The sequence below is a fragment of the Prionailurus viverrinus genome, chromosome A2 (genome assembly GCF_022837055.1).
Source record: "Prionailurus viverrinus isolate Anna chromosome A2, UM_Priviv_1.0, whole genome shotgun sequence".
Taxonomy (NCBI): Eukaryota; Metazoa; Chordata; class Mammalia; order Carnivora; family Felidae; genus Prionailurus; species Prionailurus viverrinus.
The window spans coordinates 45,260,067-45,283,368 of NC_062562.1; the positions used below are offsets into that span (position 1 = coordinate 45,260,067).

General features: G+C 38.2%; 1 protein-coding gene across 5 annotated transcripts in view; it reads left to right on the forward strand.

Moving 5' to 3' along the window:
• Positions 1-20,717, forward strand: part of LRRN1 (leucine rich repeat neuronal 1) — a 45,118-nt gene extending 24,401 nt beyond the window's left edge. For 4 of the 5 annotated variants that reach the window (XM_047850450.1, XM_047850449.1, XM_047850451.1 and 1 more), the window contains 2 exons: positions 11,669-11,744; positions 13,537-20,717. In XM_047850450.1, the coding sequence (XP_047706406.1) occupies positions 13,814-15,964 (2,151 nt within the window). In that variant the 5' untranslated portion in view covers positions 11,669-11,744; positions 13,537-13,813 and the 3' untranslated portion in view covers positions 15,965-20,717. The remainder of the gene's footprint in view (positions 1-11,668; positions 11,745-13,536) is intronic. The other variant, XM_047850453.1, reaches the window with a different exon arrangement.
• The last annotated feature ends 2,585 nt before the right edge of the window (positions 20,718-23,302 follow it).

A 23,302-nucleotide genomic window follows, 5' to 3' on the forward strand; every position in this document is an offset into this window, starting at 1 on the left:
AAGTATGGCTACTCCAGCTTTCTTTTGGCTTCCAGTCGCATGATAAATAGTTCTCCATCCCCTCACTCTCAATCTAAAGGTGTCCTCAGGTCTAAAATGAGTCTCTTGTAGACAGCAAATAGATGGGTCTTGTTTTTTTATCCATTCTGATACCCTATGTCTTTTGGTTGGCGCATTTAATCCATTTACATTCAGTGTTATTATAGAAAGATACGGGTTTAGAGTCATTGTGATGTCTGTATGTTTTATGCTTATAGTGATGTCTCTGGGACTTTGTCTCACAGGGTCCCCCTTAGGATCTCTTGTAGGGCTGGTTTAGTGGTGACAAATTCCTTCAGTTTTTGTTTGTTTGGGAAGACCTTTATCTCTCCTTCTATTCTAAATGACAGACTTGCTGGATAAAGGATTCTCGGCTGCATATTTTTTCTGTCTAGCACCCTGAAAATCTCGTGCCAATTCTTTCTGGCCTGCCAAGTTTCAAAAGAGAGATCAGTCACGAGTCTTATAGGTCTCCCTTTATATGTGAGGGCACGTTTACCCCTTGCTGCTTTCAGAATTTTCTCTTTATCCTTGTATTTTGCCAGTTTCACTATGATATGTCGTGCAGAAGATCGATTCAAGTTACGTCTGAAGGGAGTTCTCTGTGCCTCTTGGATTTCAATGCCTTTTTCCTTCCCCAGTTCAGGGAAGTTCTCAGCTATTATTTCTTCAAGTACCCCTTCAGCACCTTTCCCTCTCTCTTCCTCCTCTGGGATACCAATTATGCGTATATTATTTCTTTTTAGTGTATCACTTAATTCTCTAATTTTCCCCTCATACTCCTGGATTTTTTTATCTCTCTTTTTCTCAGCTTCCTCTTTTTCCATAACTTTATCTTCTAGTTCACCTATTCTCTCCTCTGCCTCTTCAAGCCGAGCTGTGGTGGTTTCCATTTTGTTATGCATTTCGTTTAAAGCGTTTTTCAGCTCCTCGTGACTGTTCCTTAGTCCCTTGATCTCTGTAGCAAGAGATTCTCTGCTGTCCTGTATACTGTTTTCAAGCCCAGCGATTAATTTTATGACTATTATTCTAAATTCACTTTCTGTTATGTTATTTAAGTCCTTTTTGATCAGCTCATTAGCTGTTGTTATTTCCTGGAGATTCTTCTGAGGGGAATTCTTCCGCTTGGTCATTTTGGATAGTCCCTGGCGTGGTGAGGACCTGCAGGGCACTTCCCCTGTGCTGTGGTGTATAACTGGAGTTGGTGGGCGGGGCCGCAGTCAGACCGGATGTCTGCCCCCAGCCCACCGCTGGGGCCACAGTCAGACTGGTGTGTGCCTTCTCTTCCCCTCTCCTAGGGGCGGGATTCACTGTGGGGTGGTGTGGCTCGTCTGGGCTACTTGCACCCTGCCAGGCTTGTGATGCTGGGGATCTGGCGTATTAGCTGGGGTGGGTAGGCAAGGTGCTCGGGGGCAGGAGGGGCAGGCTTAGATCGCTTCTCCTTAGGTGATCCACTTCAGGAGGGGCCCTGTGGCAGCGGGAGGGAGTCAGATCCGCTGCCGGAGGTTTGGCTCCGCAGAAGCGCAGAGTTGGGTGTTTGCGCGGAGCGACCAAGTTCCCTGGCAGGAACCAGTTCCCTTTGGGATTTCGGCTGGGGGATGGGCGGGGGAGATGGCGCTGGCGAGCGCCTTTGTTCCCCACCAAACTGAGCTCTGTTGTCAGGGGGCTCAGCAGCTCTCCCTCCCTTTGTCCTCCAGCCTTCCCGCTTTCCGAGCAGAGCTGTTAACTTATGACCTCCCAGACGCTAAGTCGCGCTTGTTGTGGGAACACAGTCCGTCAGGCCCCTCCGGTATGCACTTTTTAACATAGTTGCAAAGGAGAATCCTTTAAAGAGGCTTACCATTAAACTGCAAAATTGAAATCCTAAGTAACTAGCATGCAAAGATTTAATTAGCATGGTCTCATTAAAATAAATGTGTGACTTTTCTCTTCCAAAAATGACATTGCCTTTGAAAATACTTCCTGGAAATGAGTTAGGAAAAGGGGGGATTAAAGTTTGAAGGCAGTCATGTGATTCTTGGGGAGTTTGTAGTTACAGGTCTTTCTGAGCCCTACCCATTGTTGCTGGAGGACACCTGCTTATGTACCTGAATATCATATTCAAACAAAATAAAATAAAAATCTTGGACCTACCAGATTCTCCCATAAAATTCAATGTAGACCAAACTGCAGAAATTTTCTTGTGCTTTTGCTTTCTCATTTTTCATATTATAGAAATCTATTCTATTATTACCTGAAGGATAGAGGATGTCTCATTGGTAACCAAGCTATTTGACAGAGAGGAACCATCCCTAAATGTTCAGTATGATTTGTTAAACTCCAATCATTCGGGAAGACTCTGCATTGCTTTCAAGAGCTATAAATGCTCCCAGCCACACAGTCTATACTATACTTCTGATACTTCATTGACAGTCCCATTTATCGATTCAAAATTGGGGGTTCTTTGGGAGCCTGGGTAACATGTGGGAGATAGTGTTTAGGGCACAGGCTTTAAAGCCAGGCTGTCTCTGAGTCCTGTTCCATCACTGTCTAGCTATATATATGTCTTGGGCAAGTTACTATTTCAATGCATGGTTTCCTCCGTGTGGAAGGGACAAATAGCTTACCTCTCAGGGATGTTATGAGGAAAGCACCAAATGAGGGTTGGGTTTGGAAAGAAAGAAGGAAGGACGGAAGGAAGGAAGGATGAAAGGAAGGAAGGAAGGGAGGGAGGGAGGGAGGAAGGGAGGAAGGGAGGAAGGGAGGGGCAAATGGAGTGAGAGAGAGAAAGGGAGGAAAGAAGGAAGGAAAGAGAAGGAAAGGTTGGGGGTAAAAAGAGAAAGAATGGAAGGGAGGAAGGAAAGAAAGTATGATGGAAGGGAGGGAGGGAGGTAAGGAAATCTGTTCCAGATAGTTCTCAAGAAAACCATTAATTTCTTTGTTGGAAGAGCAAACATTAACTAACATTTTTAGCACATGACTCTAGTTTTCTAAGTTGAGAACTCCAAAGGAAATTTATGATTGTTGAGATTCTACTATGTATTGGCTGCAGCTCAAGACTTGTACTCTCATCTAATCTGCACAGCACCCACATGAGGCAGGTATATAACCATGTCCTTCTAACAGATGAGGAAACCAAGACTCCGAGGGGTGGACAGTTTATCCAAGGCACCATAGGTAGTACCAGGATATGGACTTAGCTCTGTCTGCCTCTTGAGACCATAACTTTTCTTAAAAAAAAAAAATACTAAACATAGAATTTTTTTTTTAAGCCATGATCAAGTGTCTTGCTCTCAACCATAAGGAGTGCTGCCTACATGGGCGCCTTTAAAAGTAGAAACTCAGAAAAGAATCATCAAATGCCTAAAATCCTGGAGCTGGAGAAGCCCTAAGACATCATCTAGATTTAGCCCAACCTCAACACTTACAGGTAGGGAAGATAGACAGCATGATCTGAGTTGGTGGGAAATGAGGACCCCTAACTCTTGGTTCATTACTTCAGTCTCTCTACCATATTGCTTCTCAAACTACCTGACAATCATATAGGGGTTCTGAGCTAGATAGCTTTAGGGCATGAGCCCTATGTCCTTGACTTGCTATCTTATTCAAGATCTTGGAACAAAGTGAAAAGCAGGGATGATACACTTTACACTATACACATATAGTCACTCACTATAGCTATTAATACATAGTAAATCTTTCATTAAGTAAGTCTGTTACTAAAGTTAGCTACATTTATACTCATGAGGCCTCTTTTATCTTGAATGCCCATTTCCAATTCCTACTAATTGTTCAAATACACTTTACATTTCCTACACTTGAATTTCTATGCCCTTACAGAGTGTGCAAAACATTATCCATTATCAAATTAAGAGAAGCTTAATATATGCATTCTAAAAATTATACTTGTGATTTGGCCATGCTTATGTAGAATAGGTCAACTATGATCAATTCACTGCCACGTTAAAAAAAAATCAATGAACATGATTAAGCTGACCTGACTTAATTTTTTGAAATAAGTTAGGCATCAGCATGATTGATTGAGCTATCCCTGATCTACCTAATCAAAGGTCAAGATGGAGGTTATTAAACAAGCTATTTCACTCTCCCTAAATTGAATGATGTTTTCTTATGCTTCTAATAAATGATAATTGATTATGGAGCAGTAGAGGTTAACATCCTTCAAAGAGTTTTAGTTCCTGCCCAGGTGATCAAGAATATAAATTTCAACTAACCCTACACTAAGTGAAGCAGTGTGGGGTTCTGTAGTGTAAAGGATTGTGCATTTGGAGAGTAGAAATGGAGTCAAGTTGACTTCGGAATATGTGACCTCACCTCTCTGAGGTACCTTCTATAAAATGAGAAGTTGTTTTAGATGTGCTAGGTGATCTCTAAGGCCTTTTCTAACTTTCACAGCTTGTATTTCTCTTATTTCACAGGGATGCTAGCTTGTTTGCCTTTGATCAGTTGAAGCCAATTAAGAATCTGGAGTAGATGTTCTTCCCAAGGGTTCTTCCACAAGCACCTTTCCTTACCATGCCACGCCACCAACTTGGATTTGGATTCATGCCTGCTGGCTGTGTCTGGGCTTTTGGCTTTTTAATTTCCTTCCTTCCTCCCTTCCTCCTCCCTTCCTTCCTTCCTTCCTTCCTTCCTTCCTTCCTTCCTTCCTCCCTTCCTGTCTCTCTTCCTTTCCTTTCCTTTCCTTTCCTTTCCTCCCTCCTTTCTCTCTCTCTCTTTTCTTTTTTCTTTCTTTCTCTTTCTTTCTTTCTTTCTTTCTTTCTTTCTTTCTTTCTTTCTTTCTTTCCTTCCTTCCTTCTAAACTTTCTTTTGTAATTTTTCAGTCCATCTAGTCCAGCCTTGCTCTGTTTACCGTGCCTGGCCAAACCTCCTGCAAGGGCTAATGTGCTGTCCATGCCTAGTCCTCTTAGGAGCTGAATGAATTGTGACCCCAGCTTCAATGCTTAGCTTGGAGACCAGCTGCGCCTTTGGGTTTTTCCCAGAGATGTTGGCCGACACTGCACCTGCAGTGTGATGGATTTGCCCTGGCCCAAAAGAGGAAGGAAAATGAGGGGGAATCAAAAGATCACTTGTGTACATCCTCTTCTTTGCACAGTAGTGCATTTGTACCACCCAAGTGTACCAGAGAATTCTTGAGACTTTATTAGGTAATAATAATAATAAATACAAGAAAGGAAAGAAAAATAAAATAAAATAAAACTAGAGAGAGGACAATCAAACTTTTCTCTGGGAACCAGGAAAACCATAAATATTTAAAGTGGTCAGATTAGGAAATGCTGAATTAGGGATCAAGGGGTTTGGGTTTTATTGTTTCTCTGCCAATTAACTAGGTCATCTTGGATCACTTAGGGGACCTTTAAGGTTCTGCCTTCCTTTAAAAGTAGGTCTTCCAAAAGAAAGGAGTATAAAATGAATTTTTCTAAATGCCATCCTTTTTTTTAAACTGCTCAAGTTTTCTTCAGAGCAAAGATTCACACTGTAATATAGTGAATCTCTAATTATAGGCTTTCACATGTGGAGTATTTGCCAGTAATATTTTAAAGTTGATATTTAATCATCTACTTATCAAATACTCCTATTAGCTTAGCATTATAACTGATATGATGCTTATTATATTTATATGTATTTCAGAGGTTGCAAACTGGCCACAGGCCACAAAAGGCCTTGGAAAGCAGATGGTTTTTGTTTGGCCTGCATAGTTAACATTTTTGGATGCCTTTGGAGTGCAGGCACACCCCAGCTTTTTACATGACTGTGTTAGATTCAGTTGACTTCACCTACCTAGCCCCTGAAAGCACTGGAGTTTGAGAGCCTTGGCATAATCAAACTTGCTGCATCTCAGAAAATGGCTAGAAGGAATTTTCCATGACACCAGGAGAATGGGTTGGTAAGATGACTTCTTGAGGTGTTTCTTAGCCTGGGAAGCTGTGACTTCCTTTCCTATCAACCTACTTACTGTAAGATAAATCAAATAGAACACAAAGTTACTAGACTCTTTCAAGGTCACCTAGGAAATTGGTGGTGAAGCCAAAATTAAGAATCTCTTCCCTGGTGTCCTCATTCTGTTGCTTGGCCCACTCAGACATGCTGCTGCACTGCTTGCTGATGAATAATGTGGGCTCTCAGGAACAGTTCCTTATGCAAAAGAGCTTCACCAAGCTCCATTATGTCCTTGCAAGGGGATAGACTTTATTGTTTCCTTAATGCATTATGGAGACTATTATAGCTCTTCCTCCCATACGAACCCTCCATCTGTGATCACTAACACACACTGCAGGGTGTTTTGCTTGGGATAATGTGTGAACAAGGAACATGATTTTGGGAAATGGTTGGAGAAAGAAATCTAAGATTCAGAAAGGGCCAGGGACCAGACAAAAGTCCAAGAAACTAATGTCTTTAAAAATAGTTCATGCAGGGATGCCTGGCTGGCTTAGTCAGTAGAGCACACAGCTCTTGATCTCAGACTCATGTGTTCAAGCGCCATGCTGGGTGTAGAGATTACTTTTAAAAAATGATTAAAAAAATTAAAAATAGTCCATGCAGTTTCAATATTCAGAATGTATTTGCAATGCCTTATTTCCTTCCCAAGGAAGATGAAATATACCCTCCATAAAGAATTTGCTGTGATCATTCTGTCTCTCTTTCTCTCTCTCTCTTTCTCTCTGTCTCTGGCCAGGCTGTTTTCAGAACTCGTAGTTGCTGATGTTACAAAAGGTACCCTCTATTGATTTCAACTACCTACTCCTTTCTTTCATACTCAAACCCATTAAAAAGACTCAGATCCAATGAGACATCAAACCTGTAAATAGTAATGTGTAACATCTATCAGGCACTCGCTATGTGGCAGGCCCTCTGCCAAAAGCTTTACATTTAACTTGTCATTCTAATTCTCTCACCACCCTTGCAAAGTAGGTTTTATGATCTTCATTTTCTAAAAAAAAGTTAACTGAGACTCAGAAAGAAAGCTTCAATAACTTGCCCAAGGTCACAGAACTGAATTTGAAACCAGGTTTGTCTTCAGAAGCCACACTCTTAACTCTATTGCTAAACTCCTCTTTCAAAAAGCTAATATAGCCTTTTGAGCCTAACAATCAGCCATGTGCACCTGAAGCAAAGTCATGCTGGCCTTCCACACAGGGAAATTACCTTTGGGAGGCCAATCCAGTGAATGGAGTCTACCTAGCTCTACCTTGCTCCCCTCCCCCCACAAGAGTGGCTACAGGGAGAATTTATAAGGAGACAATGTATTTTTTAACCAGAAGGAAAGCTTCATTGAACAAAAAATCCCATTGTCCTATTATTAAGCCATGCCCAAAAGAAGATAAGCAAATTTGAATGCTGCATTAGCTCTGGATCTATTTGGGGACCAATAGAGCTAAAAAATGATTTTTTTAAACATTACATATACAGGGTGAATTTGACCATCAAAGAAAGTGTACATAAATGCACATGTCCTAAGAGGGCATTTTCATTTTCTAGGGGATCAAAAATTAAGCTTTTTATTGCTGTGACTACTGTCTATAAAAGGATGTTAATTTCTAGGTTGGAGGTTTGTATTTCATAATTTGCTTGCTTACATAGGGTTTTAATTTAGCACAGGGCCATATTTGGCCTCTGAATTTCTAACACTTAATTCCAATAATACTGGTTGGAAATATAACGGAAATGGTAAAAAGAAACAATGACTTTTTTCCAAACACCTGTCATGCCCAAAGGTCTTAAAGAGATTTGCTTATTCATTACCTCCCAATAGCCCTGCAGAGTGAGAATGAAATTTAATGGCAAACTTGATGAGGTTCCAGAGATTCAAATAAGTATCTGAGGGGTCACTTTGTGCTGGACTTTTTCCCAGGCTCTTTAGTTATCATAATTTTCATATATAAAGTATGTATAATTAGCCTTAATTTAGGCATAGAAAGTGAGACAGAATTCTCATAGTTGACACAGGGTAATACATCTAATAAGTGAATAAGTCAGAATCTGAATACAGATCACTGGATCCCCCAACACAGAATTATTTCTACAAACAGAGAGCTATCTGGGTTTTAATATAACTAGAATTAACTTAATCATCATGTTATTGTGATTGCTTCTTTCTTTCACCCAACTTTGTAAGAATTTAATGCATAAGGAACCAAACCCAAGTTATACTAAATACTGTGATTTTGTTAAACTGACATCCCATCTCATATGATTCTATGGGAAAATAAGGATCAGTGTCAAATTCACTTGATGGTTATGACCATGCTCTCCATTTCCCTTGGAATTTTATATTCAGTGCAGAGTGCCCCAAACATATCTTATTGGAAAAAGAAGTATCAAATGTAATTATGTAATTGTTTGTTTGAAATGCATCCCTTGCCAATACTGGGCCTTTAAAACCATGGTTTCTGACTTAAGGAATTGTTTCTTTAAACTGCCAGACTTCTTTGTGGAACATCATTCTGGTAATTAGTAGGACATTTTCTTCTCACATTTGACCGACTTAGTCCAGTAAGCCCTAGAACAAAACAATTCCACTAAAAAAATCTATACTGGCCATTTTTCAATTTGTTGCAGAATTTAAGATAATTAATTGGTATATATGTGACAAAGTAGGCCTGAAGTATAACGGTTTTACATTTTTTAATGATAAAAAATGACATTAAATTTGCCATCTTCCATTTTTAAGTATACAGTTCAGTAGTGCTAAATATATTCACATTGTTGTCTAGCAAAGTTCTCAAGCTTTTTCATTTTATAAAACTTAAATACCCAGTAAATACAAATACCCCCACTCCTTCCCACAACCCTCGGCAACCACATTCTACTTTTTGTTTCTATAATTTTGACTACTTTAGATACTTCATATGAGTGGAATCATATGGTATTGGTCTTTTTGTGATGGACTTATTTCATCCAGGATACTGTCCTTGAAGTTCACCCACATCATAGATGTGATAAAATTTCCTTCTTTTTTTAAGGTTGCATGATATTCCATTTTGTGTATATGTCACATTTTCTTTTTCCATACATCCACTAGTAGACATATGGATTGCTTCCATCTCTTTGCTATTGTGAACAGTGCTGCATTGAATGTTGGTGTGTGAATATCTCTTCAAGATCTTGCTTTGAATTCTTTTTGGATATATACCCAGAAGTGGGGTTGTTGGATCATATGGTAATTATATTTTTAATTTATTGCAGAACAGCCATTCTACATTCTATAGTGGATGCATCATTTTACTTGTTATTTTCTGTTCTTTTAATGGTAGTTATCCTCATGGGTATGAAGTGATATATCACTGTAGTTTTGATTTGTATTTCTCTTTTGATTAGTGATGTTAAGCGTCTTTTCATGTGCTTATTGTCCACTTGGATATCTTTGGAGAATTGTCTGTTGTTACAGAGTTATAGGAGTTCCTTATGTATTCTGGACATTAGTCCCTTATCAGATATATGATTTGCAGATATTTTCTCCTATTTTGTTGATTGCCTTTTCACTCTGTTGATTTTTTCCTATGATGTGCAGAAGTTTTTAAGTTTGATTTAGTCATATTTGCTATTTTTGCTTTTATTGCTTGTTTTTGGTGTTTAAGAAATCAGTGTTCTGAAGCTTTTCCCCTCTGTCTTTTCCTAGGCATTTTCCAGTTTTAGGTCTCACATTTAGGTCTTTAATTCATTTTGAGTTAATTTTTGTATATGATGGAGGGTAAGGGTCCAACTTCATTCTTTTGCATGTGGATATCCAATAACAGTTGGCGAAAGTATCCTTACCTCATTGTGTAGGCTTGGCACAAAATTCCAAGGTCATTTGATCATGTCCAGGAGAATTTATTTCTGTGCTCTCTTCTATATGTCTGCCTTTATGCCAGTACCATTCCATCTTGATTACTGTTGACTTATTGTATGTTTTGAACTCATGAAGGATGAGGCCTCCAACTTTGTTCTTTTTCAGGACTGTTTTGGCTCTATTCAGGGTCTCATGAATTTCCATATGAATTTTAAGATTTTTTTTTCTATTTCTGCTAAAACTGCTGTTGGGCTTTTGACACAGCTTACATTCAATCTGCAGATCACTTTAGGTAGGATAGACATATTAACAATATTAAGTCTTCCAATCCATGAACATGGGATATATTTCTATTCATTTGTATGTTTTATTCTTTTATGCTTTGTAGTTTTCAGTGCACAAATCATCCCCTTGGTTAAATTTATTCCCAAGTGTTTTATTCTTTTTGATGCTATTGTAGGTTGGATTATTAATTTCCTTTTTGGATTGGTCATTAATAGTATACAAAAACACAACTGATTTTTATGTATTTATTTTGTGTCCTGCAACTTCGCTGAAATTGTTTATTATAACAGTTTAGGGGGGTTTTGTGACATCTTTAGGATTTTCTTCATGTGAAATCATACCATCTGCAGACAATTTTACTTCTTCATTTCCAATTTGGATGCTTTATTTTTTTTTCTTGCTTAATTGTTTTGACTCAAACTTCCAATACTAAGTTGAATAGAAATGGTTAAAGTGGTCATCCTTACTTTGTTCTTGATCTTGGAGGAAAAGCTTATACTCTTTCAACATTGAATATGATTTTAGCTGTGGGATTTTAATATATGTTTTTAGTATATTGAGGCAGTTTTCTTTCATTCCTAGTTTGTTGAGTGTTTTCACCATGAAAGGGTGTTGAATTTTGCCAAATGCATTTTCTGCCTCAACTGAGATGATCATGTGGGTTTTGTCATTCATTCTATTAATATGGTCTATTACTTTGAATTATTTTCATATATTGAACCATGCTTACATTCTGGGTATAAATCCAACTCAGTCATGGTGTATAATCCTTTTAATATACTGTTGAATTCAATCTGCTAGTATTGTTGACGAGTTTTGCATCAATATTCATCAGGGACATTGGTCTGTAGTTTTCTTCTCTTGTTGTGATAATGGATTTACTTTTAAACACCATTAGTGAATAATTCCTGAGACATGCCTTATGTTTTAAACATATAAAATGGTTTAAGCATTCTTTTAAGCTTTTTTCTCTGGCTAATGTCATGTTCAAAAATTAGGCTGGAAAATATGTTAAAAAGAATTCAGAATGGTACACAACTAGAAACATCTTAAAACACCTCCTTTTATGTCAAGGAAGTTTCATTCTCCATTCTCAAAGAAGCCAAATGCAGGTTTGGGGAAGGAAAAAGTCTTCCCTCTATGTTTGATATGGTATTTAACATTCTCAACTTGTGTGGTTTGTTTATTTATTTGTTTGTTTGTTTGTTTGTTTAAAGAGGTATGTGTATGTCAAATAGATTTGAGTACTGCAATGCAATTACTTCAAACCATATAATTTAAACTAAAATGGAGACATTATTTGTGACAATATGCGAAGTATAGCCCCATTAAAGATATTTTTCAGTAGCAACAGATGGTTTTGGGAGACTCACACAACTTCAGCACATATTTACTTTTAGCTATGTTTCCTTAAGTTCAGTCAAAACATAAATGTTGATTGAAATTCCATCTCAGAGTTATGAAAAGTAGATTTATTCTTTGGGTTTTCTATTTTGAATTAAGATTAAGCAATAACATGTGGCAGAAATTTACTTAACAGAAAACTTACTGTGGTCATTGTACCTCTTTTAGGATTACTCTGAATGGAAACAAAAAGAGGACTAAATTTGTGGAGGCAATGATATTTGGAAAATTATTGCTCTCTGAGGTATGTTTTTATTTTATGGATTTTCCTGATAAAAGTCAGAATCAGGTAATTTTATAATGTTGAAAAGTTTTGTACATATATAATATATGGTAAAGGAACCAGATTAGGGTGAGGGGAATGCCAGTGTTGCCTCTCCACATGGAAGAGAAAGTATCCAGCATCAGCATTATGCAACACATCCATTTCCTTCTCCTACCTCCAAATGCCAAATATGGATCAGGTGATTTTTTTTCTAAATACCATCTTGTTAGACCAGTAACTTGGTTTGCATATTTTCTAAAACAACAACAAAAATATAGCACTTTGCTTTCTTTCTACTAAAATATGACAAATACAGAACTTTAGGACTGGCTATTTGTATTAGTTTGCTTCTTGGTCAATCACAAAGAAAACTGTATTTTGCAAAGTTCAAAGATAATAGCGCCAAATACAAATCGAAAGCTTGCTATGTGTTGGACACCAGGCTTCAAGTACATTATGTGCTGTATTTTATTGAATCCTTACAGTAATTTTAGGAGGCTAAAGAAAACACTAGCCACTAAAGTTCTTCAATACTTAAAGTTGAAGTTCAATATAGAAAAACAAATGTAAGGAAACATGTAACTGTACATTTAATATCTTAGTAAGTAACTGCCTAGTTTTGAGAAAGCAAGATAGACCATGGATCCTCAGTGGCTTTTTATACCTGATTGGAATCCAGAAAACTAGAACCATTAACTGCTAATATTATCTTTTATAAGCAGGTAAGCAATACATACTTGACCTCAGAAGACCTCATTCAAACCATTAGATTATGACAGAATAAGAAGCTGAGGCTTCAATGTATTAAAGAACATATCCCCTCCACTAAAAGAAACATATCCAGTATATCCATGCTTTATAACTCCTAAGTGGCTAGTGACATTCCCATGAGATTGGTGAAATTAAATGTGTAAATACATTTGTGTTTTTCATGAAGACCAGTGGTAATAGTGGGGTAAAGTCCTTTGACTATTTTATTCAGTCCAAGATTAGCTGTGACCATTAGAATATAAGAAAAACTGACATTTTCTTTTTTTATGTTTATTTATTTTTGAGAGAGAGAGAGACAGAGAGACAGAGACAGAGACAGAGTGTGAGTGAGGGAGGGGCAGAGAGGGAGGGAAACACAGATTCCAAAGCTGACTCTAGGCTCTGTACTATTAGCACAGAGCCTGATGTGGGACTCGAACCCAAGAGGTGTGAAATCATAACCTGAGCCGAAGTTGGACACTTAACCAACTGAGCCACCTGGATGCCCCTGATATTTTCTTTTTGTAGTTGAGTTAGATTAATTTTTTGCATAAGAATAATTGAGCTAGAAAAGCATTGACTGAATAGGTCTTCAGAGTATACCATTTGGAAAAGAAAAGTGAACTTTGAGTGTTTTATAAACTGCCTTTCATGTTTTGCTTTTGACCTTTTGATTCTTCTTGGAGGCTTAAATAGGCAATTTCTCAAGTCAACTTTGTTTTTAAAGAAATGATATCTGTGTGTTTTTCTGAGTGTCCTTGGTGTGTGTGTGTGTGTGTGTGTGTGTGTGTGTGTGTGTGTGTGTTTGAGGGTTTTACCCAATTAAATTGTAAAAGTGGTAACTAGTTTTAGTGTAAGAAGGAAAATATAGGAAAGTATACTGTAATTTAAAAGCTTGTGTAGTTATTTTGAACATTCTGTTAATAGATTTGTGATTATGCCTTTTTAGTAGACAAAAGAAAGGCTGTAATGTAGCAAGTATATGGAAAAAACATAACATCTGTCCTAATCTAATTTTCAGGCACATCTCCAGACTTTGATTTGGCTGAAGTAACTTCTACCACAGAGCTGTGGGCATGCCTGGGATTGAGAAACACAGTTAAAAGACTCCCAGTTGCTTCTTGCCTTTTGAAAACTTCTGAAAACCATCCCTTCAGACCCCAGAATTGTACCCATCTCAACCAAGACTTTGCTTGAATGTTTACATTTTCTGCTTCCTATTCTACCTATCACTATTTAGCATTCACCTTTTGTTAAAATTTAGGAGTATCAGGATTGAGCTTGCTCAGCAAGCCAGCATGGCTAGAATGAGCTTTGTGTTAGCAGCTTGCCAATTGGTGCTGGGCTTGCTAATGACTTCATTAACTGGGTACTCCCTACAAAATAGTGAGTGTCCACAACTTTGCGTATGTGAAATTAGGCCCTGGTTCACCCCGCAATCCACATACAGAGAAGCCACCACTGTTGATTGCAATGATCTCCGCTTAACAAGGATTCCCAGCAACCTTTCTAGTGATACTCAAGTGCTTCTCTTACAGAGCAATAACATTGCAAAGACCGTGGATGAGCTCCAGCAGCTTTTCAACTTGACTGAGCTAGATTTCTCCCAAAACAACTTCACAAATATTAAGGAGGTCGGGCTAGCAAACCTGACCCAGCTCACTACTCTACATTTGGAGGAAAATCAGATTACGGAAATGACTGATTACTGTCTGCAGGACCTCAGCAACCTTCAAGAACTCTATATCAACCATAACCAGATTAGCACTATTTCTGCTAATGCTTTTTCAGGCTTAAAAAATCTTTTAAGGCTCCACTTGAACTCCAATAAATTGAAAATTATTGATAGCCGCTGGTTTGATTCAACACCCAACCTGGAAATTCTCATGATTGGGGAAAACCCTGTGATTGGAATTCTGGATATGAACTTTAAACCCCTCTCAAATTTGAGAAGCCTGGTTTTGGCAGGAATGTATCTCACTGATATTCCTGGAAATGCCTTGGTGGGCTTGGATAGCCTTGAAAGCCTGTCTTTTTATGATAACAAACTGGTCAAGGTCCCCCAACTTGCCCTGCAAAAGGTTCCAAATTTAAAATTCTTAGACCTCAACAAAAACCCCATCCACAAAATCCAAGAAGGGGACTTCAAAAATATGCTTCGGCTAAAAGAACTAGGAATCAACAATATGGGGGAACTTGTTTCTGTGGATCGCTATGCCCTTGATAACTTGCCTGAACTCACAAAGTTAGAAGCCACCAATAACCCCAAATTATCTTATATCCACCGCTTGGCTTTTCGAAGTGTTCCTGCCCTGGAAAGCTTGATGTTGAACAACAATGCCTTGAATGCTGTTTACCAAAAGACAGTAGAATCCCTTCCCAATCTTCGTGAGATCAGTATCCATAGCAACCCCCTGAGGTGTGACTGTGTCATCCACTGGATTAACTCCAACAAAACAAACATCCGCTTCATGGAGCCTTTGTCCATGTTCTGTGCCATGCCACCTGAATATAGAGGGCAGCAGGTAAAGGAAGTTTTAATCCAAGATTCAAGTGAACAGTGCCTCCCAATGATAGCTCATGACACATTCCCAAATCATTTAAACATGGATATTGGCACAACAGTTTTCCTAGATTGTCGGGCCATGGCTGAGCCAGAACCCGAAATTTATTGGGTCACTCCTCTTGGAAATAAGATAACTGTGGATACACTTTCAGATAAATACAAGCTAAGTAGCGAAGGTACTTTAGAAATATCTAACATACAAGTTGAAGACTCAGGAAGATATACTTGTGTCGCCCAGAATGTTGAAGGGGCTGACACACGTGTAGTGACAATTAAGGTTAATGGAACCCTTCTGGATGGTACCCAGGTGCTGAAAATATATGTCAAGCAGACAGAATCTCATTCCATCTTAGTGTCCTGGAAAGTCAATTCCAATGTCATGACATCAAACTTAAAATGGTCATCTGCCACCATGAAGATTGACAATCCTCACATAACCTATACTGCCAGGGTCCCGGTAGATGTTCATGAGTACAACCTAACACATCTGCAGCCTTCTACAGATTATGAAGTGTGTCTCACAGTGTCTAATATTCATCAGCAGACTCAGAAGTCATGTGTGAATGTCACAACTAAAAATGCCGCCTTTGCACTGGACATTTCTGATCAAGAAACAAGTACAGCCCTTGCTGCAGTAATGGGGTCCATGTTTGCCGTCATTAGCCTTGCATCTATTGCTGTGTACATTGCCAAAAGGTTTAAGAGAAAAAACTACCACCACTCATTAAAAAAGTATATGCAAAAAACTTCTTCAATCCCACTAAATGAGCTGTACCCACCACTCATTAATCTCTGGGAGGGTGACAGTGAGAAAGACAAAGATGGTTCTGCAGACACCAAGCCAACCCAGGTTGACACATCCAGAAGCTATTACATGTGGTAACTCAGTGGATATTTTGCTTCTGGTAGTAAGGAGCACAAAGACGTTTTTGCTTTATTCTGCAAAAGTAACAAGTTGAAGACTTTTGTATTTTTGACTTTGCTAGTTTGTGGCAGAGTGGAGAGGACGGGTGGATATTTCAAATTTTTTTAGTATAGCGTATCGCAAGGGTTTGACACGGCTGGCAGCATCTCTAGGCTTCCAGTTTGTGTTTGGTTTTTATTCTTATCATTATTATGATTATTATTATATTATTATTATATTATTATTATTATTATTTTGTTTTAGTTGTTGTGCTAAACTCAATAATGCTGTTCTAACTACAATGCTCAATAAAATGATTAATGACAGGTTGGGGTTCCCTGTGCTTTTACCAATAGCATGACCCCTTCTGAAGCCATCAGTAGAAAGTATAAAGTCCTCCAAAAAGCTAACACAGTTGTGAAGCAGCATTGAACATTTTGTAGCAATCTGGTCTACAGACTTTTTAACTCAAGAAGCTAAGGCTAGACTTGTTACCTTCGTTGAATGATGTTAGTTGACTGTACTGTAATGTTGTATCAACTGAATTGAATGTTTGCCTTTGAACAATGACTTTTCCTTTTTGTAATAGTTAAAGAGGCTTAGAACAAGCTAACAGGCAATAGAAATATGTATATCAGATTTTTTATGTAACAATCTACATGTTAATTGTTACCTTATTCTTTTTATCTTTAGTAGACACTTTTAAAAGAAAAGACAATTTTGTTGTGTTTAACTCACCAACATGTGGTGTATAATGAAGACAGAACTATAATAAATTAGTTTTGTTCTGATTTTTTTAGAACACTTGCAATAATGTATCATTTATAGTTCTTGCTAGTGGCAGTGGTGATTATTTTTCACATCCCTAATACAAACAACCAAAATAAATCAACTATAGTGTGATGCTTTTTAAAACTAGGCCCTAAAAGTTTTGAATTCTTTTTCTAAGGGAAGAAATATCTATTTTAGTGAAGATATTTTAATGAAAAGGATTTCTATATCTTGAATATTACTGATCAGAACTAATGGAGGGAAGCATTCTTATGAACAAAAAGTCATATTACTGTATCCCATACGTAACTAAACGTGATTTGAAAAACTAGAGACATACACATTGATGAAGTGATAGATATGTCACATTTTTTTCTGTAAGGGTTTTGTTAAAATCCAAATTTTTTTACTGTTTTCCATGCTCTCCATCAAAGTCTAAAATATGCAGCTATGCAGTATTTCAAAGTGTATTACATGCTATTCCTTTTTTCATGGCTATCTATATGCTTAGACCCATATTAAAACCCATATATCCAGTGGAAAAATCTGCTGAGACAAGTAAATGATTACTAGAAAACAGAACAATTTCTGTACATTTGGCATTTTTCAGCCAACTAACATAGACAGTTTGGCAGAATTAAGTGTTTCTGGAAAACGTGTGTGTGAAATGTAGGACAGAAAAAGCTAGATTTAGGTAAAAGGTCAGTTCCACAAAGTGTGTGTGTTGGAGGCGGGGGAGGGGGGCGGGAATTGAAGGTATAGTTAGAGAAAGAAACCATTTGAGAATGCAGATTAATAATGCAGAGAAATAAAGAGAAGCTTCTCCAGATGGCACCTGCTTCCAGGACACGCCATCACACCAGGAATGATAAGATTGTAAAAAGGGACAGAGAGCCAGCAGGTGCCAGCTGAGCAAAAGCAAGAAGAAGGGAGCAGAAAAATAAACGCAAGTGAAGCAAGCTGAAAGGATTTCTTTCTTTGTACCATTCCTTGTTTCATGAATCATTTAGAAAAAAAGATCATCATTTTTTTTCCCCATTTCTAAAGGAGGGGGGGATTTTTTCATATGCTGTAGCAAGTGAGCTGTAGCAGAAAAACGAGTGTCTGAGCTACAAGCATCTCTTCCCACGGCCTTTGCTTCTTGGTGAGAAAAATCTATGCCCACAGAACTGTAACTTGCCCTGGTCAGACTCTCCTGCCCCCCTGAGAACTCTACTGCTCTGGGTCCAGCAGCTTTCCAGATTCCTCTGCAGAGCTCATCGCTTACAGTTCTCAACAACCTCTGGTGCTATATGGCTTCAAAAATGCACTATATCCTCAAGTTCTCATTTACTCAGGACAAAATTCAGCACAAGGGCAGAACGAGGAGGTCCAGAAAGCTTCTACATTGTTGTTATTACCAAGTACACGTAGGAGACAGAGAAGTGAAATTGCTGGGGATGCAACCAAAGTTGGGGAGTTTCCTGTTGGGGGAATCTTGTTTTCAAATATCTATAGAGAGTAGTACACCATCTAACAAATTCTCCGTTACTTCTGCAAACAATGAAGGGAGAGGCACTAAAGCATTAGGCCTAGAGCAGGGAGGAAAGAGGAGGCATAATTGGTCCTATAAAGCAATGATTTGAACCTGGCACGTAATCAGCACTCAAATATTAGTGGAATATATGAAGGAAAACAACCATCTCTCTACTCTGAATATATACCAAGCACCAGGGAATCCAAGTGTTTTGGTCAACTATGTTTTGCCAGGCCAGTTTGGGGGAAATAATCCCTTTTAACTTTTCCTCCTCCAATAAAATATTTTTGAGCTTATTTTTCCTTGTCTGTGCTAATTGGGTTGGTTTTCAGATGAGAAAAAGCAAAATGGCATGGTACTTTTTTCCCTAGCCAAGTATTTCTTCATTTGTGCTTAATTTAATTTGATAAGTTAGACAGCCGGTGAAATTAGGCATCCAAGTAGTTCCTAATTGATAATGGAGGTTATATCACCTCCAGTGAAGTGACTATTACAGGTCACTTTCTAATTTCATATTTTCCTTTTTGCTTCCTGTTGCCCTCAGGACATTTAATATATCTCTAACCTGATTTTACAAGGTTATTTTTGGAGTTTCTTAAAACAGACATTCTCAAATTTGCCTGTTTAATTAATGACAAATGGAACTGATGCCATGAATATAAAAACAAATGCAATGTTTGAATATCAGTTTTTCTAATTTGGCTGTGTGTTTAGCAAAAAGGAATCCTCTCCATCCATTTTTTAGCAAAATGAATACTACCAAGGTCCATTATTTTCTCACGTGGTTTTCTATTCATTTATTCATTTGCTAAAAACACCACAATCAACTGTACTTGCTGCTTGCTTTCTATCTCTGCATTCATCTTCCAAAGCATTTTCTTTGCTTCATTGCTGTTTTTATTAGTGGGGGTACAAAAACATTTTTTATCTCCAGGAAAACCATACTTTCTGCCTTAACTTGCCATTGAAACGGGGAATTTACTTCTGACGCATCCTAACTATAAGTGACAATGCTTTCTCCACCTCAATTCTTTCACCTCCTACCCAGGTTGCAAATATTAACTTTATTAACTAGGATTAACTGGAGGGAAAATGTTTCTTTAAAGATGAATTTTAGGATCACCCTCCAGAGCTGTGGGATGATCTTGGCCAAAAATCTCGGCTTTCATCTGAGATGGGCAGGGTTTCTCTGTCCTTTCCTCCTGCCCCCCATATGCACTGGTCAACTCCTCTCTGAACTGTAAGTCGGGAACTTAGGACCTATGGTAAAAATAAGGAGATGCTAATGGAACTCATTATTTTTGTACTTGCTGGTTCAGCATTGCCCAGCACAGGTTAACAGAACTAAATGGGGTTTTTTGTATTGTAGAATTCCTCAGAGACTTGATGGCAGTAATATAAAGTACATAGCATTTCCCACAGCCATTTACCACTGGCATATCTCAGGGTACTATTCTGTCTTAAAGACCCTGAGAAGTTGAGGATTTAACTTAATCCCCAAAATCATTCAGGTGAATTGGGTATTATTCTTTCCAATTTACAGATGAGGAAACTAAGGCCCACTGGCGTAGTCATTTGTGTGACACCATAATGTGGATGATCATGATGGGGCTCTTCGCTTCTTGTTTCCTCTTCCCCTGTCCAACCCCCTTCTAAAGTGGGGAGAGGAGCATCTGAAAGGGCAGAGACCAGAGGTCACAGGGCACACGGTGAGTAAGGCAGAGAAAGAAAGCAAAGGAGAGCTAATGAGAGAGGACACTGAAAGCTTTATGTCTTAAAGTGCTTCTCTCTGCTTCCTGCTTCCTTCCTTGTCTCTTCTCCCTTAACAAGCTTTATGTGCTGGAGATCTGTGAACTACACATCAAAACTGTTTGCAGCAGGCTAAATTTTAATTCTAATCTTCATTTCTCCCTATACTCTCCTCTCTGTTACCTGCGCACATAATTAAAGTTTTAAACATTTTTGTACAGGAGATTCGAAGCTCGTTCCTCAGCAGTAAACCATAGAAGGCTAATGTAAAATCAACGACAAATTCATTGTTTAGCTCAAAAGCTCATGTGGGGAAATGTAAAGTTCATGTAATTGGGCAGTTGTAAGGGTGGTGTCTGACATACCTAGAAACACATGGCTTTTGTATAATCCCCAAGTTTCTGGAATTTGTGGGATATTTATATCCAGGAAACTTCCCTCAAGTAGTCCATCTGGAAAGTATAAAGCCTTAAAAAGTTGTCTTTTCCATTTCTTGTTTTAATAAATGCAATAGCCTTCCCAACATGTCCCATTGTTCGTTATATACTACTTTTTTATGAACCAAAACCAGTCTCACGCTCCTCACTAAAGTAGCTCTGGGCACAAGATGGGTCAGACATCGCCACTTTTCTCCTTTCTTCCTTGGCCTCATTCTCCCAGAGGATTAAAATGACAAGGTAAATTTCATCCTGGGCCCTGAGAGAATGGTCATGAGTTCCCAATAAGGGGGATGTCCTGAATTAAGTAGTATTTTAATGCATCAGTCTTCATGTTAGCATGTCTCACTGATATAAGCAGAAAACAGGATATTCATAAGGAAAGGAAAACAAACCATTTACAATAGTGACTTCTGAAGGAATAAGGAGAAAAATCACTGTGTATATAGGTCTCCTTTAAGAACTTCACATAGATCATTTACTTTTAATCCTCTTAATTGGTCCAGGAAGTGAGTACTATTGTCCTTAGAGATGATAAAAATGTATACTCAACCTTAGAGACACAAGCAACTTAACTGAAATCAGCTGGTATGAAGAATTTAAATTCCAGGTCTTTATGACTAAAATTTGTGGAATTTCACTTATAAAATGGTCTGCAAGCTAAATATGGATCAGGAGTGTAGAACAGAGCCCAAAAATCAATTTGGCCTTGAGACAGAAGGGAAAAAAGGAGCAAAGGGAGGTAATGCCCAGCAGTGAGGCCTCAGAGTCACAGGGGTCTAATTTAAGGCCCAAACCTGAGATCAATACATGGAAATAACAGCAAGCCAAAGAAAGGAAAAGATAAAGGACAACTATTTAAAGTGTGTGACAATATGTGCATACAAATAAAATGCAGTATCTGCATAAAAATGGTGGAGTGGGTTAGAAGTGTGAGTAGGTATCGTAAGTTGCTACCATAAGTGTTAAACACTTGGTATGTTCCACATAGGCTAAGCACTTGACCTATATCATCTCATGGAACATTTAATAACTTTATGAGTAGGGATATTTTTCATGTAGAGAAACTGAGCCTCAGTTCATCAATCATTAGTGATGAAGTCAAGGTTTCAACACTGGCTGTCAGATTCCAAGGCCCCAGATTAAACACTAGACTACTGTCTAGTTAATAGGCACTCAAACTACTAGACTGGTCATCTCATTTGCTTTATTGATTTATTTCTTCTAGGAGAGTTAGGAGCAAGAAGAAGAATAGGTTTCCTCACCTGTCTAGGAGCTTTCATGGACCTTCCTACAAAACGTGTTTTGTTTTTTGGGTTTGTTTTTTTTTCTTAAAATGTTTGTTAACATAGAATTAATGCCACAGAGTTAGGTAAGAGGTAATATCCTTACTCAATCCTTTTCCTTTGTAACCTGTAAAGTTAGTCACATTTTAATCATCTCTCTGATCTGTTTTTTAAAGCTGTAGCACAGTATTCAGAGCAAAGACTTGTTGATGCCCAGGGTTATCTAATCTTAACTTTCCTGTAAATCATTCCAGGGCATGGGGTGCAGGGAGGATACCCTCCCTAGAGAACTGTTAAAGTGACGAAGTGACGAGCTTTACACCTAATCCCATATCTTTGTGATCTTTATAGCCCTTAATTAGAAAATATATTACTCTTTGGGGCTCCTGGGTGGCTCAATTAAGCCTCTGACTTCAGCTCAGGTCATGACCTCATGGTTTGTGGGTTCAAGCCCTGCATCAGGCCTTGTGCTGACAGCTCGAGCCTGGACCCTGCTTCAGATTCTGTGTTTCCTTCTCTCTCCGTCCCTCCCCCACTCACACTCTGTCTCTCTCTCTCAAAAATAAATAAAAATTTTTAAAAACTAAAAAAAAAAAGAAAATATATTACTCTCTATCTTCTAAGAGGCAAACTGTTTTAAATATCCCCCATTCTATTGATGAAATTGTGCCAAGAAGGCCACTGTGACTGTTAACTAAAAAACACGCTCCCATGTTATTTTCCTTCTTGTTAAAACATCACACACTTAAAACGATGCTTGATTTCACCTAATTTTATTTTAACCGGGTTAGGTGTATTCCCCTCCTCCACATCAGAAAATAGGTCCTATCTGCCATTCATTTTGAAATGGTAGTTTTCTACTCTAATTATAAGGGTAATATATGTTCACTATAGAGAATCTGGAGAAAAATATGTATGAAAAAACCAGCATATAATTCCACAATTCCAAACAAAACAAGTGAAATTTTGGTGTACTTTCTTCTACTCTTTTACCCATCTGCACATATATTCATATATGAATACACACCTATAATTATAAATATACCCATCTTTATGAATATAGAATTAGAATCGTGATATATATAATTTGTATACTGGGTTCTTTTTCTATCACACAAAGAAGTAAACATTTTTCCATATTATTAAAATTTTCTGGAAAGCATGATGTTAGAATCTGTATAATGATCTATTATATAACTATCCAGTAATTGAACAATTCCTTCTTTTTGGGGGCATTTCACCTCTTCTATGTCAAGCCCCAGAGGCACGAAAATGAGCCTACTGTGCTCTTGCTTTCCAAGGCACAGTCACAGAGGAAGATGGACATCTCTATAAATGACTACCCAGGATGAGGACTACCACCAAAAGGATGAAATGATGGCACAAAAGCACAAGGAAGAAGAGCCTCAGTCAGGCTGGGAACTCAAACGTCAAATCTCACAATTTACACTCAAACTTAGAAGACGAGGTGAGTGTTTAACAAGCCAGCCTGCAAAGGGAGGGCATCTCAGGCAGAGGGGGCAGATCCCCCTGACTGCAGAGTGTCCGAGGACATGGC